The sequence below is a fragment of the Crotalus tigris genome, unplaced genomic scaffold (assembly GCF_016545835.1).
Source record: "Crotalus tigris isolate CLP2741 ecotype Arizona unplaced genomic scaffold, ASM1654583v1 scf7180000018301.7375997, whole genome shotgun sequence".
Taxonomy (NCBI): Eukaryota; Metazoa; Chordata; class Lepidosauria; order Squamata; family Viperidae; genus Crotalus; species Crotalus tigris.
Window position 1 is genome coordinate 1,180,335 of NW_024096931.1, and position 17,828 is coordinate 1,198,162.

At 46.7% G+C, this 17,828-nt stretch overlaps 1 protein-coding gene across 2 annotated transcripts in view; it reads left to right on the forward strand.

Moving 5' to 3' along the window:
- PRKCB (protein kinase C beta) overlaps nt 1–17,828 on the forward strand; it is a 206,926-nt gene that overhangs the window by 181,226 nt on the left and 7,872 nt on the right. For both annotated transcript variants that reach the window (XM_039349688.1, XM_039349687.1), the window contains exon 16: nt 7,726–7,866. In XM_039349688.1, coding sequence (XP_039205622.1) covers nt 7,726–7,866 — 141 coding nt within the window. The remainder of the gene's footprint in view (nt 1–7,725; nt 7,867–17,828) is intronic.

Here is a 17,828-nt window from a genome sequence, read left to right on the forward strand (position 1 = left end):
TCTGTGCAGCCCCAGAAACTTTGGGGAGGGGGCATTTGAAAAACAAATGTGGTCCCTTGAGCGGTGCGAAGCCCCTGAGCCTTGCTGAGGTTTTCAGAAAAGGCAGGGGTCACTTGTGGCCCTTTGGAAGTGCCACGGCATCTGGGCTGGTTGGTGTGGTGAGCTGTTCCAAGGGGACTGGATTTGGGGAGGGCTGTGAGGCCCCTTGTGGGCTGTTGGGCACTTGATCTTCCCAGAAAGTGGCATTCTTGGGCCGCCTTTTCCTGCCTCTCAGCTGCATTCAAATCAGGAGGAGATTTGTGTAGCTCAGGGTTGAAATGAGGGGTCCTTGGTGCTCTCTGAGCTGGGTTGCTTTCTTGCAGAGGTTTCCTTACCCCAGTGTTTCCCAAACTTGACAATTTTAAGGCATGAGGACTTCAACTCCCAGAATTCCACAGCCAGCAACGCTGGCTGTGGAATTCTGGGAGTTGAAGTCCACATGCCTTAAAATTGTCAAGTTTGGGAAACACTGCCTTACCCAAACTAGATAACGTCATCAGTGCTAGTGCTAGTCATTGCTTTTTCCATCATTCATCCATCCATCCATCCATCCATCCATCCATCCATCCATTCTATCTCAATCCAATTACTCTAACCCAGGGAAACCCAACGTGGTTGGCTCTTGCTCCAAATGGCCCTCTTCCTCACTCCCACCACTCCTCAGTATTCCCGCCTCGGCCCTGGGGAAACCCATTTACCACGCAGAGCCTGCCCCTCCCTGGGCCCGCCTGGCTGCAGCGACTGGGGCTCCGTGCAGCGGGGCCTTGAGGATGGCCTTGGCTGGGCCTTGGATCCTGCTCTGCTCAGACAAAGCCTGCAGAGCGTTCTGCCCTGCAGCTGTCCTCCTCTTTCCCGGACCTTGGGAGAGAGCCCTGCCCAGTTCACCGTCCGGCAGAAGCCTGGATGGGCTTTCTTTGAATTCTGTGCCTCGAGGTTTCCCGTGGGAATTTTGTTGCCAAATCACCTCACATCCTGGGGGACGATCCCAGACTGGGCAGAACTGGCAGCAATTTATTGATAGTTGAAGATGTGTGTTTTGTTTTTCATGGTGGGAAGCAAATATTCAGGCCAAAGCTACCTTCAGGAGCCATGGAAGCCTACAATAGAAAGAGATCTCAGAGGTCATCTAGTCCAACCCCTTTCTCAGGGAAGAATCTGCCAAAGTATTTCAGACAGAAGGCGATCTGGCTCTGTTTGAAGACTTCTGGCAAGGGGATTCATAGCACCAAATGAGGCCATCTGGCCCGCCGCTTGATGAGCCTTGCTCTTCTCCTAAGAGTCCCTCCTAATGGCTAATTGGTATCTAGTTCCACTGACTCTGGTCCTGCCCTCTTCCATGGAACAACCCTTTAGACCGGGGGTCCTCAACCCCCGGAGCTGTGGCCCACTATCGGGTCGTGGCCCATTCGGAACCAGGCTGCAGAAGTGGTGGATGAGCGCACACGCACAGCTCCACTTGCACTTGAAAAGGGCAAGTGCGCTTGTGCGTGAAGCTTCATTTGTGCAAGCAGGGGGCATGCACACCCACCACTTATGCCAATGGAGCTGTGCACACTCGTGTGTACCTGCCACTCACACAACACCGTCCTCTTCCCCCCCCCCCCGGTCCGCCAAGCTGGAAAAGTTGGAGACCACTGCTTTAGACCTCAGAAGATGGGCATTCTGTCTTCCCCATTTTCTCTCTGTGGGGCAGGCTGTAGGTCTCCACATCCTTTAATTATCTCACCCAGCCCTCTTCTGAAACCACCCTAGTTGGCTCTGGGGTTTTCAGACTCTGCCTTGGAACCTGGCCAAGGCAGAGTGGAGGGGAGCAACTGCTGTTCTCCAGCCTCCCCCCCCCCCAGCACTTGCTGCTCAGGGTGCATCCCTCAGACCGAAGGAGCTGGGTTTCCAAAAGGGAGAAAACACCCCCCTCCTCTCAGGCCCTCCTTCTACTTGGAGGCCGCCTCTTCCTCTGGCACCAGCAGGGCCCACACAGACCCTGGGGTCAGCGGGTCCTGGGAGGGGGGAATCAAGGCAGGGCCAGCCTCTCTGCCAGGCTGTGGCTGAAACCATTCCTGGCTCTCCTGGGCGAGTGATTTAGAGATAACCATGATGAACTTCCTATCGGTTTTATTTCCTTTCCCTGCAAATTGGCAAGAGATAAGACTGATTAAAACATCTGCTGGATTTTCAGTAATGGCTTTCCACACTTCTGGCAAATGCCAAGGCTGAATGGAAAGCAACAGAAGCAGGCACGGGGGGGGGGAGCAGGCTGTGGACACCCTCCCTTTCCTGTCGCACTGCTGCCTTTATTTTGGGCTTGAGGAAGATATGACACACACTTACATAATGCTATATTTGCGTACGCACCGAAATCATGCAGTGTGAACTTGAGTATACCCCACACACACTCCAGAAAACCTGGTGATGCCACATCACCTCCTTGCTCATGGCAGCCCTGGCTACAACTGCAGCAGGTGATCTCCGATGATCAGGATCCTTCCTATAACATACCTTCTTGATACCAGATATTGCATGTCTCTGCCACCCCCAGACCTGGGGAGACACACACCCCTCCCAGGCAAAAAAGGAGGCTGGCCCCCGGGGAAAGCATCAGGCCTTATTTTTCAGCTGCTGCTTTGAGAGAGATTAGTTTGGCCCCAAAGCGTTCAAGCTGGTTTGCCCAATGCACTCAACTTTGGCTGCAAGGGAACGTCCTCCTGGACACGAGCAATTCCCCAGCAGAAAGAGGTGACTTCCAGCTGCTGAACATGGAGCCAGAGCAGGAGAGAAACAGGGAACTTGGGTGCACATCCTGAGGCCCAGCTGGTTCTAGACCCGCCCAGAGGGAGGGCTTCGAAAAGCTGGAATGCACGGCTGCTGCTCAGTTGCTTCTGAGCAAAGGAAACCCCCAGCCCCGATCAGCCACTGCAGTTTCTGCGGTCTTGTGTGGCCGCCTGAGCTAGCAGGACCAAGGTGCTGGCAGGTGCCAAGAAGACAGGCATCGGAGAACCGAAACGGCGCCAACCCTCATCTGGCACTTCAGGTCCCAGTGCTGTGGTTCTTGACACCTCTTGCACTGCAGATTGAGCAGGACACAATATTAGATGAGCCTCGAGGTCTCTCCTAACTCTAAAGTCCCCTAAGTCTTTATCCCCAGAAACTGGGATGCTCAGGACGGAGTTCTGGCTGAAATCACCTTGCAATGAGCTCCTTTTCCACAGATGTGACTATATTAGCTTGAGTATATTAGCAAGCTTTGTGGAAGTGGTTCCAACCTTCCTCTTTCGGTAGAGCATGGAGTTGACTGTGACAGAGGTCCACATCATGTTTGCACGGAGAGAGTGATGCTTTGTAGAACAACAGCTTTTACCAGGCTCTCTGGAGTTTCTTTTCAGCTGCCCCGGAGCCCCCGGCTTGTCACACATAAACAGGAGCGCTTGCTCTCTCACCTCTGCTTGGGGATTTTCAAAGGTGCTTGGAACAACCCTGTTTCCAGAAGCTTTGCCTCCCCCCCCCCCCATGTTAGAGGCAAGAAAATGTTCACGTCCTCAGTGCAACGGCCAATTTGTTGGTCCCTGGCAAAGAAAACAGGTGCCTCTTCTGACTGGCTCTGCTGCGGCCAGTTGAGTTGCAGCGTATGTGGCTGGCATGTTCCCAAATTGCTTGTGAAATGTTTCTTCACGGGCAGACTCTCAATTGGCTGGAAATAGCTTGGCTTAACAGTGGCAAGACCAGCCGAAGCCGTCTGGGATGTGCTGCGCCTGGCAAGCCTCCCCTCCAAAGCCAGGGTTTCCATGTGAGAAATTCCTTTTGCTGAAAAGACACACACAACTTCCTTCTGGTCCTCTCGGAGCAGCTGAGAAGGTCATCAAAGCAGGGGGGCTGGGTAAAAGTCTTTCCTCCTGAAACCATGTCCCTCCCTCCTGGATGGGGGGAGGAGAAAGAGGAGGAGGAGGAGGAGGAGACAGCCCTGCACTTGGCAACAAAGAGCAGAAATGGAACCACTTGCCTTTCCGCCTCCATCACATATGGCACAAGTTTAATTCCACCGAAGCTCACTTCTGCCAATGAGCTTCCTCTGCAGGGTATATAAAGAGACACCGAGAGTGGGAGCCTGGTTGGTGCGGTATGAAATGGCTAATTCTGTGACAAGGGACACAGCCACAGAGTGCCGGGGGTGGGGAGGAGCAGAGAACCCTGTTCAAGCTGCAGAGGAAGATGGCCATTTCTTCATCCTCCCCAGCGTGAAGAAGCCAGCCCTTCTGGCCCAGCCCTCTTCAGATCAGGCTAGAACCCTGCCTTTCCCTCTACAGTCAGATGCCACAATCCGCTCAGCCCCTTCATTCGGCTCCGTGGGAATAATTGAATAAGAAGGATGTGCAAACTGGCCAAGGGCTGTCATTTGCGCATCCTAATTTCCTTTGAGCCTCATCCTGCTCCTGCAGTTGTGCAAAGCTCTACTTACCGGTTGGTGTTATTCCTTCTGCCTTCACAAGGCTTCTCCCGCTCAGCCAAAGGAGGCTTCCCATAAACAGACAATGAAAGGACTGGGGAGTCTTGAACTGGGTGTCAACTGCCATCCCCTTAAAATGCGCAGCAGCTTGGACCTCTGACCGCAGCACAGCCTTTGCTAAAGCCCGCCTCTTTGCCGAGAAGCATATTGTAAGTTGCTCGCGGTAGCAAACAGACTCTTTGTTTCCAAGGCCTTCCTCTGCAACGCACTAGCTGTCCTGATGGTGCTCTTTTTCTGGCCAGATCTGAACTCTTAGCCTAGCCCTTCCCTCCTCCTGATGCAGGTGGCTCCTTCTGACAGAAAAGAAGGCTGGTCTGCTTTTCTTGGGCCCCTCTTTCCTATTTCCTCCGAGGCTTATGGAGCTTTTGGATCCACCATCTGTCTTCCATCTCAGAAAGGAAGGAAGCCAAATACCATTGCCAGGATATTAACATTTCTGCTGCCGCCAGGTTCGCTGCGTTGTCTCCCGCTTGCCAAAGAGGGTTTGGCTGGAGAAGATAAACAGCCATTGTGCATTCTCTGCTTTCGCTTAGAACCGGCTGTTTCATTAAGCCAAAGCCTTCAGGACCAGGGGCTGCCAATTCCTCCGTGTTCTTGGTGTTAATGAAAAAGAGATTCCAAGAGCAGATTGTTATTCTTTGAACGGGGTGGCAGCATTTGCACTTAATTGCTTCGATGCTGTAGACTTGTAGATATTTCCTCCGCAGTAAGACTCTGCTTCTTATCTCTTGCTTGGGAAGACAGAAGCTCTTCTGAGGATGGGAGTCTGCTCAGACAGAGCTCCTTTGAGGAGGCAGAGGCTCTGCCCCTATCCCACTCCCCATCAAAAATACTAACGCTCTAACCTTGGTTCACAGAATTGCTGTCTTCACTTGATCGGCTTTGCCTAAACAATCAACCATTTGTGTATCTTGGTCTATACTATATGCTACAATGAGGACTGTATTGTACAGCAAATTGCTTGGACCTATTCTAGCTTACTCTAGAGCGTTGGGCAAATCCAGAATTTCTATGTTCATCTTCTCCTTCCAGATAGTGTGATGCAACTGAAACCAACAATCCTGTACAGAACTGATCTCCCGATCACTAACAAAATGGAATGAATGAATAAATGAATGAATGAATACTACTAATAAGCAGACTAGAGTTGGAAGGGAACTTGGAGATCTTCTAGTCTAACCCCCTGCTCAAGCAGGAGACCCTATAAAATTTTAGACAAGTGACTTTCCAGTCTCTTCTTAAAAACCTCCAGTGTTGAAAAGTAAAGTTTTGATAAAAGTAAGGCAAGAAAAACCAACTCTATAGGTACAAACCTGGTGAAACTTGGCTTAATGCCAGTAACTGTGAGAGGGATCTTAGAGTCCTAGTGGACAATCATTTAAATATGAGCCAGAAGTGTGCGGCAGCAGCCAAAAAAGGCAGTGCAATGCTAGGTTGCATAAACAGAGAGAGAGAATCAAGATCATGTGAAGTTTTAGTACCACTTTACAAAGCCTTAGTAAGACCACATTTGGAATAATGCATCCAGTTTTGGTCAACACAATATAAAAAAGATGTCAAGATTTTGGAAAGAGTGCAAAGAAGAACAACAAGAATGATCAGGGGGACTGGAGGCTAAATCGTACAAAGCACAGTCACAAGAATTGGGTTTGTCTAGTCCAGGGGTGTCAAACTGCCGGCCCATGGGCCGGACACGTCACACGGAAGCTGGGCCCACCCCATTGCCAGCAATGGCAAAACAGTCCTGATACGATGCACGGTCACGTGACGTCATGAGTTTGACGTGTCTAGTCTAATGAAAAGAAGGACTAGGGGAGACATGATAACAGTATTCCAATCTTTGAGGGGCTCTTACAAAGACATGGGGGGGTCAAACTATTCTCCAAAGCAGGGCTTTTCAACCTTTTTATCGATTGTACCACTTTTAGGATATGGCAATGTTTGAGTACCACCTAGCAAGGGGTCAAAAACTTGATGACCAAAAAACAAACAAACCTGTTCAAAGTTGCAATTGCAGTGAAATGACTTATGACCATTTTTCACACTTATGACCTTTGCAGCATGCCCAGGGTCATGTGATTTATATTTGGATGCTTGGCAACTGATTCATACTTATAATGGTCACAGTGTTCCAGGGTTATGTGATCCCCTTCTGCAACCTTTTGACAAGCAAAGTCAATGGCAGAGCTGCTGGTGGCCAAGTGCTAAGGCGGGACTTCCTTTCCTCCCTCCCTTCTCTGCCTCCCTTTTTCTCATTCCCATCTCCTTCTGAAGGAAGAATTTCAACCCCCCCCCCATATTTTCCTTCTTCCATATATTGATCAAACAAGGAAAGGCCTCCAGAGACAGAAAAGACAAGCTGCTGAGTGAACTAGCTTAAAAAGGCACATTCCCCTTTAAGAATTAGCTACTGGCTAAAAAGGAAAGTAAGGAGCGCAGCTGGCACTTAAGGAAGAAAAAAAATATAAGTACTGGCTGCAGGCTAAAGCAACCTCCCCAAATGGCTCCATTCTTAAGTAAAGGAATGCTACAGGCAAAATCCATTCAGGAGAAAAATACTTCAAAATCCCTTGCAGCAAAACTTACAGCTAACAACAACAGAGCAATAGAAACTAACAGGAGACATCAGCCATCAGCCAAATAGAAATTGCCAAACACTCCTTAAGAACACAAAGGCCTCATTGCACAAATCCCAGAACTTCAAAGTCACAAAAGCACATAAGAATCCTTCCAATCTCCATCTCCTTCACTCCTCCATGCCTCACCTCCAGCCTTTGCTGCCTTTTTTCATTCCTCTTGGAGAGTGACCCCTCCCCCGCTGCATTTCTTGCCTGTTTGCTGCTGCCAGCACAGGTGGCTGCCACAGCAGTTGTAGATGGGCTCATGGCCAGCCTCCTTGATCTCCTCTCCCCCCACCCTCCCCCTCCTTCTTCTTCCCCTTCGGTGCAGCTGACTGCCTCCTCCCAAGTTGAGCTGCCCACCTTGGAATGCTTTGCGGATTTAAAACACTAATATTTTGCTGGGCCTTTATTGGCTAGAAACTTTGCTCAGTTTTAAGTTATGGCCAGATAGCAGGATTACATTGTGGAAAGCAAGCGATTTATGGGTTGAAGATGATAGTTATTAACCTGCTGCTCCTCTCATTCTGAAAGATGACAGGTGAACCATGTTCTCTTCTTTTTTTCAAGCTCATGACCAAGCATCCGGCGAAGCGGTTGGGCTGCGGCCCAGAAGGAGAACGGGATATCAGAGAGCATGCCTTTTTCCGATATATTGATTGGGACAAACTCGAGCAGAAAGAAATCCAGCCTCCTTTCAAACCCAAAGCTGTAAGTTGCTTTCTTTTCTTTCTCCGTTCTCTTTTATAGCCCCAGAGCTGTATACCTCTTCCCGGACACTTGTAATAAGATATTTTCTTTCTTAGATGAGGGATGTGTTTTTCAGAATTAAGAACAAATTTGGAGGAATGCAGGGTTTATGCATGACAATTTTATTATGCAATTCCCTTGCTTCCTTGAAAGAACTACATGGCAATTCAAAATTATTATCTTTAGTTGTAATTTTTCTGGGTTATGTTGCTTATAATTAGTTTGTGCAATCTTCTTGCACGGGCTATAATCTACTGTTTCTTCTGACTCTTTCCACAATCTGTACTTTGAATCATTCAATGATTTTTCCGTTCTGGCCTTGATTGCATTAGTTTGAATGGTTTGCTCTTGAACAGCCAAAATCAAACCTTCAGTTTCTTTTTTTAATCTTCTAATGGTAAGCCATTCCTGGTTTTATGTTTATCTCCTTTCCCCTCAATCTTTTATAGAAATATTTAAACTTATATGCCTCCTGACTCTCAAGAACTCTGGGAGGGTAATATTCACCTCATCTGCATTACTAGTTCACAGAGCAAGGAAACTAATGGGCTTTCATGCAGGTCCTTCCACATCTACCAGGAACAGTGCACTGTGGTAACCAGAAGACTCAGCAAACAGATAGGTGACCTTTAGAGATTCCTCCTTCCCTTTTTCTTGACATCAGGGTGAAATGCATCAGAGGGGCCAGTTATACATTCTTCCTTCCCAAGCAAGGAATTTTTATGGTTGCATCATCACAACTGCCTGGCTGGACCTTATTTAAAACTACCTAACTTCTTCTTGGCAAATATGCTGTCATGCCAAAATTTTAACTACTAAATCAGCCATCTGATGCATCCCCTTATTGCCCTGTAGCGTCCTTGAGATCTGGTACCCTTGGATTAGATTGCCAATTTAACACATGTCAAAATCCTGAATATTCTACTAATTTTCATTGACCTTTTCATGAAGTTGGGTCATCTAATCTCTTATAGGGGCCTTCTTTCCATAGCAGAGATTGCCCAGTTGTCCCACTGTTAGGTTTTCTGACCTGAAAGCATCCTAAACAACCTCATTTCCGACAGATTCAACTCTGATTTTGGAGAATTTATCAATTTCTGAATGTTATTGCCCCTCAGCATATCAACCATAATCCAATGGTAAACTAGAGAAAACAAATGCCTTTGTGATTATACGAACTATTAAGGTTTCAGATGACTGCTGCCTGCAGTCTCTTCCTGCTTCACTAGGGTGGGAAGGAATGTCTTTTCCTTTAGGGTTACCAGATGGGGAGAGGGAGAGGAGGAGAATTCTTTAGATTTGAGAGAAAACTCCTGGCTAGGAGAAAGGGAATGGAAAAGCACTAAGATCTCCCAAGATGGAGGAAGTGGGGAGAGAAGAATGACTTGGTGAAAGGTGGTGGAAAAACCAGTTCTAACTGGGTCAGAATCAAACAGCCTGTAATGCATAGAAGGAAACCATCCCTCTCATTGAGAGAATGGCTTCAAACCTATCACACTATGTAGTTGGGAGAAAATATGCAAAAATTAAAGTTTAATTTCACTGTAAGTATCACTTCCATCTCATGTACAACAGTTACTGGAATTCTTTTTTTTAAAGAGCTTTGTAAGATTTGTTTTTTCAATAAATCTACTGATTTGTGTTTGGAATTTCTACTTATGCATACTTTTAGTAGGAGTGTTATAGAGAGAAACCTGAAACCTCCTTCTTGAGCTCTGACTTTTTGAATTTGTCTCTGACATTCTGTTAGTTCTCTCCCCTTTCTTTTTCTAGAGAAATTGGAGTTTTTATATCCCTTCTACAGTCTTTGCAGCAGCCTCTGCTTGCTCAGCAGGAAGCAATAATTCAGTCAAACACAATGAGAAATCAGCCACTATTCAGGACATTAGCTCTTTGTTGCACAGAGCTGAGCACACGGTCTCTCGTAATAGAAAGTTCTCTGGTGACTCCCTTCTGTTTCTTGTCTGTCTCTCCTAGTGAAAATTATTGGATGGATTGGGGGATGGGGGAGGCCAGAGAAGGAAAAGGTTGTGTTGTGAAGTTGCAACACAAACTGTGTTCTTCTTGTGTCCAGTTCAGGACGCAAGTATAAATAACCAGGGTTTATATCATAATATTGCAATACAATTTTTCATTTTAATCATCAAATGTATGATGATAAATAGAGCTAGTTAAGATATGTTTCTGATATGTACCCTGGCTTTGCCTCATTGTGGTGTTAGAAATAGCTGTGTCCTCTGCCAATTGACACACTCCAAGCTTCTCCATTTAAGATTAACTTGAAGAGAAGTCCCAAATAGTGTCATCTGTCCAAGGAAAGCAACCTTGTCTAAATCCAACTGTGAACTTTACCTTATTGAAGCATGTCCACATTACCTTCATTTTGGATTTAAGTTTTAGTTTGTTCAGTCCAAACAATCTTCATATATCAACCTACAAATCTTTCAGCTTCCCTGGAAACTGTAGATAGAAATTAAGAGTTGAGCAGAGTATTGTCCATGCGCTGATGAAATGTCCACCTAAGCTACACAGTGAGTAGTTCACATAAAGTGTACAGTGAGCAAGAGAGAACTCTGTAGCATCCCATAAATCAGTGACCATGAGAAGTAAGAGGACTATCCCTTCAGCACTTTCTAAGATGGATCTTCCAGGTAGGTGAGACTACATCAGATCTCCAGAAAGATGGTCTAGAAGGATACTCTGATTGGTAGAATTAAAGATTCGTTCAAGCAAAACATAAACCCCCAAGAAGCTTTTCTGAATTCTAGCCAGATCCGTTCTTTATGGTCTTTATGGTTTGATATGTTCTACCAAAGGGAAGTTGCAAGACCACGATCTTCTTCCAAAGTTCTCACGTCCTGTTGCTCTGCAACCTTCCCCATTCTTTACTCCCCCCCCCCCCTTTGACTTTTCCACATCTGTCTGCTGTGTCTATTTCTGCTTTGGATTCCCTTACTCTTTTGCTTCCTTAACCGTCTCAATATGCTTAACTACCAACAGTTTACACCAACCAGACTAGGCTAGTTTGCAGTTTGGGTGTTAAGGAGAAAAGGATGAAAAGAAGGTTTGCTCTACTGGTGAGTCACAGTTCTGTAGTAGAGGCAAGGACTGCCAGCTGTTGGGGAGGACAGCTGGGATATGCTCCAAACAGGTTGTTCTTGGCCTGGTGGTGTTTTTCAACCCCTGGTGAAAATAAATAGTGGGGGTGTGTGACTTTTTTGTTTTTCAGGCTTTTAAGCACAACTTTGGCATTGAAAGCAAATTCTGACCTGGTGAAATAAAAAAGACAATTTTCTGAGCTCTATATGAGCAGCTGTAAATAAATGCAAGTCAATTTTCCCCTAGCTATAAATACTGGAGGTGATTCTTTAGTGAGTTGTATAAAATAAATTTTCTCCTTCTAGGGGACTATTCTGGAGCTTGGCGTGGACATTAACGTGGCACTGAGAGTGGCAGTTTTATTTCCAGGCCTTTCTGCTAATTGTGATGTTTATAGGGGGCAGAAATCTTTGCTTGGCTTGAAAAGCTGGTAATTTTGCACCTTAAAGAGAGGTCTGTTCAGAAAAGAAGCAGTCTAGAGTCACTTTGCACCTTCCCTAAATATCACCCTGCCTTTTCTGATTAAAAAACAACATTGTTTTGCCACTTCCGTTTATATGCTGAGGCTGAATTTTGCTGATAGGAACTTTCTAACCTTTCCTTGAAGAAAGCACAATTGTCACTCCTCATTCACACATGAGACAAGCTCTGAGTTACCTTCTGCAGAGATCCAGAAGTACCATCTTGTTAACCAAACATGCGTTATGGCCTTCGTGGAGGTCTTTCGGGAAATGGTGCAAAAGGAAAGCTGACAGTCCTCTCAACTGCGCACATTAAAGACTCCTTGTCAGGCCCGCCCCAGCCAGGTCCCTAGGAAACAAAAGGCCCTTGAGTGACAGGTTCTTTTACTAAGGATTACTGGTTGCAGTGAAAGCAAGCTAGAACTAAGAGTTCCCATGCAAAATTACAAAGTTATTCCCTTTTGTGATTTCCCCTCCCTTTGATCAGTCCATCAGTGTCCAATAGCATCCCGGTGCGATGTTTTAGGAACCGCTTTGATGTCAGGCACGTCTTGAAATGGCTTCCCATTCTTTACCAGGCCAGGCATCCTTGGGCAGCAGGATTAATCCAGTTTTTCACATGTCTGGTTCCTGTCAGTGCCAACCCCTCCCCCCCCCCGTTTGCCTCCTTCTCCTTCCTCCGGCACTTTATTCGTTTATTTCAATTTATATGGCTGCCCATCTTATGCAAAGTGATTCTGAGCAGTGAACAATGAAACCAGGGATTAAAACATTCAACAAGGCTAGTGAAAACAAACTGGACGGAGCAAAATAAAGAAGGGAAGATACGATGTAAAATAGCCAATGTGCAGGCTCCCTCTCGGATCCTCAGGTTTTAAGCGCTGTCCGGAAGGTAACAACCTCCCCTTCGGAGGGAGGCCAACCTCACCTTACGAGGGAGGATGTTCCAAGAGCAGAAAAGGCTCATCCCATAAATCCCATCAGATGGAGGTCCCTCACAGACGGGACCCACCACAGGTCCCTGCCAGACCTGATGGGATGGGTAGACGTGGCCAGGAAGAGGCACCTCCTCAGGGAACAGCTCCCATGCCATGTAAGGCTTTAAAGATCAAGGGCAGCATCCCCTTGAATTGGACTTGGAACTAAACTGGCGGCCTCTGTGAAAGCTAATCTGGTTTGGATTTGGTTAGCCCTTAGACCAGCGGATCTCAACCTATGGGTCGCGACCCCATTTGGGGTCGATCGACCATTTTACGGGGGTCGCCAAACAATGCGATCTGCCATTTTCCCCCCTCAGGGGGCACCGCCGCGCATGCGCGCCGCGCACGGGGGCGCTGCCGTGCATGCGCAGCACGTTCGTGTGATGGGGGTCGCCGTCACACGAACGTTGAGAAACGCTGCCTTAGACGACAAAGCACCAACAGGTCTCAGGGCTGTAGGCTAAAATTGAAAACATCACAGCGGGAGAAACAGCAGCAAACCACATCTGTGTTGCCCCCAAAACAATAGCAAGTCCATATTCATGACATCACCTTAGTCAGGTTTGACTCAAGGGAGGCGTGACCTTTTTTACTGGTTGTGGGAACTCTGTTTCCAAAGTGGTGTTTTTTCCCATCAAAATAGGCAGAGCCACCAAAAGCAGACCGAGCTTTCTTCCAGGAATTATGCAGACACATCATTTTACTTGAATAATGATTTCTTTCATCATCATTATTATTAGTCTACTTTATTCTTCATTTTATTCTATGTTATTCTACTTTATTCCACTTTACTTAGAGAGGGATCTTCCACCATCTTGTCCTTCCTTCATGCCCTCTTCCAAGGTCCTCTCCGGGCCTGTTTGAGGGAGATGGGGATTAGAGTGGCAAATGGGGATGCTTTCTTTGCCCCTCTTTGGAAGCTGGGGGGGGGGCATTCTTTAAAAGACACGGATGTATAGCTGCATATGTGCACCATTGCCTTCACGTGGCATCACAGCTTCCTGGTTGCCTTGGAGATCAAAGCAGCAGGTCAGACTGTTGAATCCGTTCCAGGACTGGACCGCTGAAATCTGACCACCCCTCCCATGTTGCAAAACAAGGGAACCTTGAATCCCAGGCTTTCTGATTGCCTCCAATCTCTAATGCAAATGAACTTGGTGTAATTATCCCTGCATTTCTCAAAATGTACATCAGGAGAGGGGAGAGGTTTAATTCAGCTTCCTGAGCACTTAAAAATAGAATCATTCTGGCTTCTTCCCTGATTTGGTTGGTTTCCATGGTTGGTGGCTTTTGACATACACCCCTGTCTTTCTCGGGCTCTGGTGACTGGTAGGGCCATCCAGGAGTCAAGGATGACTTTGCCGCTGGGTAAACCAGGGGGGCTGGCTGGGTGTTGAATTTTTGTCAGACAAATCTCCAACAGAAAGGAGGGCAAGCAGGGAGTCCCTTATCAGCCTTACTGGTCACAATGGGCTTACAAATCACATCTGGGCTGGTTAGACTACCGGCCTCATAGAGGCAGAGGTGCCAATTCCCACGTGTCCTTCTCTCTGGCTAGGATAGGAGAGATTCGTGTTTTCTGGGACTCAGGTCCTGTGGAAAGACATTTTGAGCATGGCTGTCTTTTATTTAATATAGCAAAGCAGCTTTTTCAAACGACTATGCTAAAAGAAGAACAATTTAAAAATAACAAGAGAAGGAGATATAGATAGCTATATTATAATGCAAATTATTTTGCATAGTCAATAATTAGAGACTTTTTAATGCATTTTTCTTCAGAAGACAAGTATGCCCAATTCAACAGGGCAGTGAGCTTTTCAGTGCAGAAAGTGGGACAGGTGTGATGCTTTGCTCCTGCACCTGGGCAAGTGAAGAGACTCTTCCTTTCCAAATGTAGCCGCTTCCCAGTGGCCTTTGCGTCACTGCAACACTGAGCCCAATGAAAAACCAAAGAATGTGCAAATATTTTCCTTGCATTATTTTGGCAATTCTGACAATCATTTTCTTTTGTCACCCCACACCGAAGAGGCCAACAGAAAGAATGTAGTGGTTGGAAGGATGCTTTAGTATGCAGCTTTGGCTCAGTGCCATCTGGCCTATATGTTCTCTGGCAGATGATCCAAATATGCCAGGCCTTCCTGTTGCACAGAAGGTGTGTGTGTGTGTGCATGCAGATGTTCCTCTTCCAGGCTTTTCTGCTAAAAACAGGGCCGGGGAAAAGCCAAAACCCCTTGCCAGAAGGAAGCCAAGGAAACTTTGATGTGGAGTCCTTGGTGCTCTCAGTTTTCTTGCAGACGTTTCATTACCCAACTAGGTAACGTCATCAGTGCTAGTGGGGAGTGATGTTTACTCTCTTTTATAACAACCAACTCAGATAAAATAAAACCAAACAGTAAACAACAGCCTAATCAAGCAACCACCAAGAACACTCTAGTACCAACACCAACCGGATAAGTCAGTTGTGAATAACCATAGAGGAAACCCCATTCCTGTCTAGCACTGATGGTGTTACTTAGATGGATAATGAAACATCTGGAAGCAAACCACCCAGAGAACACCATGGACCCCATAGTTTTTGAACTACAAATATTCCCTTCTGTTGGTACTGAAATTGTCATCCTGTGTCTTGAAGAAAGAGAAGGAAGCATCTCTGGAACCAGACTCTGCTTATCATCATGTGCACTAAAACTGCTGTGTTTGAATTTGGACATATGGGACTCAGAGGGATGTCTTAGATTATCTGCTACTCTCTACTGAATATGTTCTGTTTCTGGAGAGAGAAGGGGGGGGGGAAGGAGGTAAGGAAATTAGACTGTCCAGAAAATGGTTGTAAGGAATCACCATAATATGGATGGGGGGATGTTGTGTTTCTTGGTTCTGTTTCCATCACTCCCCCCCTTCCATGCCCCCTTGCTCACCTTCTTGTTGACCAGAATCCTGGTTGTGCTTGGAGCTGCTTCCCACAAAGGAAATTCTGAATGGTGGCTGGCTGGGCTGGGCTGGGAGATTGCAAGCAGGCTGACTGGTGAGGAGGCAGGGACCGTGTTTCAGGGTGTTCTTCTCATGTGATTGGCCTCTTCTTGGAATCTGGGGTGTGTGTGAAGTGACCCAAAAGCTCAGGGCAACATCACCTTTCTCCAGTCAGCAACTGTGAGGGGCTGGAGAGGTTGGGCAATTTGCAAAAGTTAGCCTTGAAAATCTACGGAGACTCTCCATCATCCAGGTCTCACGGTTGTCCCATGGGTGCTTTTTCCAAAAGGCAACAGGACTTTCTTGGTTTTGTCTTTGGAAACGTTTCGCTTCTCTCTTCGAGAACTGAAGAAGCTCCTTGGATGAGAAGTGAAACGTTTTCAACGACAAAACCAAGAAAGTCCAGTTGCCTTTTGGAAAAAGGACCTTTGGATCAGTCTTGAATGATTTCAGTTCCTACCTTTCAGTTTACAAATGATGCAAATCTATTTGTCTCAGTGAATGATGGCTAAAAGCCATAAAGGGGGCTTGAAAAGTGTCCGTGAAGAGCCACCATCGGAGAGCTGAGTAGATGAAAGGCAATGGCCAGATTGTTATGATCAGTCCTCTTGATGGGAATCAACATCCAGTCCTTTTGTAGTTTACTGAAGGAAGTGCGAACCATAAAACCCCCCTGCTCATCCCCCTTCCCCTTCGTAGTATGACAGAATCCAGAGAGGGCAGGAATGAGGGGTTTTTCCATAGTCGATAACCAGAGATGAATTATAATTGGATTCTGACATCCTGCCCCCTTAAAAATAAGATAGATCCACCTGAAAGAAAACAAAACAGGTATAAAAGTTAGTCTGGCTTGTTAGGATACTCTGTGTGAAACTGCTTTAATAGCTTCGGGGCTCTGGCATGATGTTTATGGACCCACTCGTTTTGTGAGGCAGGGAGGTGGTTCCAAGCTACTAGGTACATGAGCAGGGAAGAGGGAAGCTTTGAAGCTCCACCTTGGAAGCCTCACGCCAAGCAAGGGAAGCTCTGCAGCTGCTTTGATCAAAGCAGCTGCGAAAGAAGAGCCGTCATTGTGAGGCCAGTGGGACTGGCAAGCCTTTGCTCAGCTCAGCCATTCGAATGCTGCTCTGTCTCTTCCATTGGTAGCTTCTTGTCTCGGCTTCCAAGGTTGGACAATCCGACTGCTGGAATTGTGGATGAAGAATCCCAGCTGCGGGTAACCAAATCAAAAGCTTCCAATTCTTCTCCAGCAAGTAAAAGATGGGGATGGCTCACTCCTTATGCTGCCAGGTGGTATCATGGCTGCTTGAGCTGATCTTCTCATTGTGTTTGGCTGATTGCACTTGAATCCTTCTAGAAGGGTTCTGGGTTCAAACCAGGCATCACCCTATGTGGAAATTTTCTCCATCCTTTTAAAAAGCTGCCAGGTGAATCTGCTGCTGCTTTGACATTTATTGTCTGGCCAGAAGGTTGTCATGGACCCCCAAAAGGGGACCACACTTGCAGTATAATGTTGAGTTTGAATCATGGACTAGCATGCAGTCCTTGCCTGGTCATAAAAACCTAAAGCCCATTTGCAGAGTCACTGGTTGGTTTTTAGCATCTTGTTCAGCTGGAAAAGTTTCAGACAGAATCCAATTCACATGATGTCTGATTTTCTGGATCAGGGAGTTCTTTACCTGCAGACAACAGTGCATCAGTTTGCCAGAGAAGTATTTCCTTCCTTCTTTCATCTTATTTTCTGGACCCAGGATGCTTGTTTGGTGCATCTGCAACATTCTCCAGGGTTTCGTGACTGACAACAAGTGTTTACGGCTGGGTCCTTTCAAATGGGTCTGGTCAAATGGGATTCCCACTGCTTGCCTTCAGTTGCCAGGCAAAAGAATTCTCCTGCATTTTCCTACCAGTTGTGATTCAATTTATAAAGGCAAATTTGAGTTGAAATGTCTTTCAAAGCAAAAGGGGGGGGGTGTCAGAGAAATTCTTATGGATTGAGTGGTATCTTGCTCTTACTAATGACAAGAGGGAGAAAAGATTGGTGTAAACATGCTCGCCTTCTACATGCAATCATTTCCTAACAGACTGTAGCCTCTAATATTTTTTCTTCCCTTCAATTGTGTCTGGTTTTCGGAGGCTGCCTGGAGAAGTCCCTGCAGTTGTCTTGGCAAGGTTTTTCAGAAGTACTTTGCCATAGCCTCCCTCCTATGGCCGAGAGAAAGTGACTGGCCCAAGGTCACTCCACTGGCTTTGCGCCCAAGGTGGGACTAGAACTCCCGCTCTCCCAGTTCCTAGCCTGATGCCTTAACTCCATTAAATCCCAAAGAAAGACATCGGAGTGGCCCCTTCTCCCACCGAGGCACCAAAGTCAATACAGTTGCAGTGTTGCCTTTCTCTGAAGAAATGGCTGGAGAAT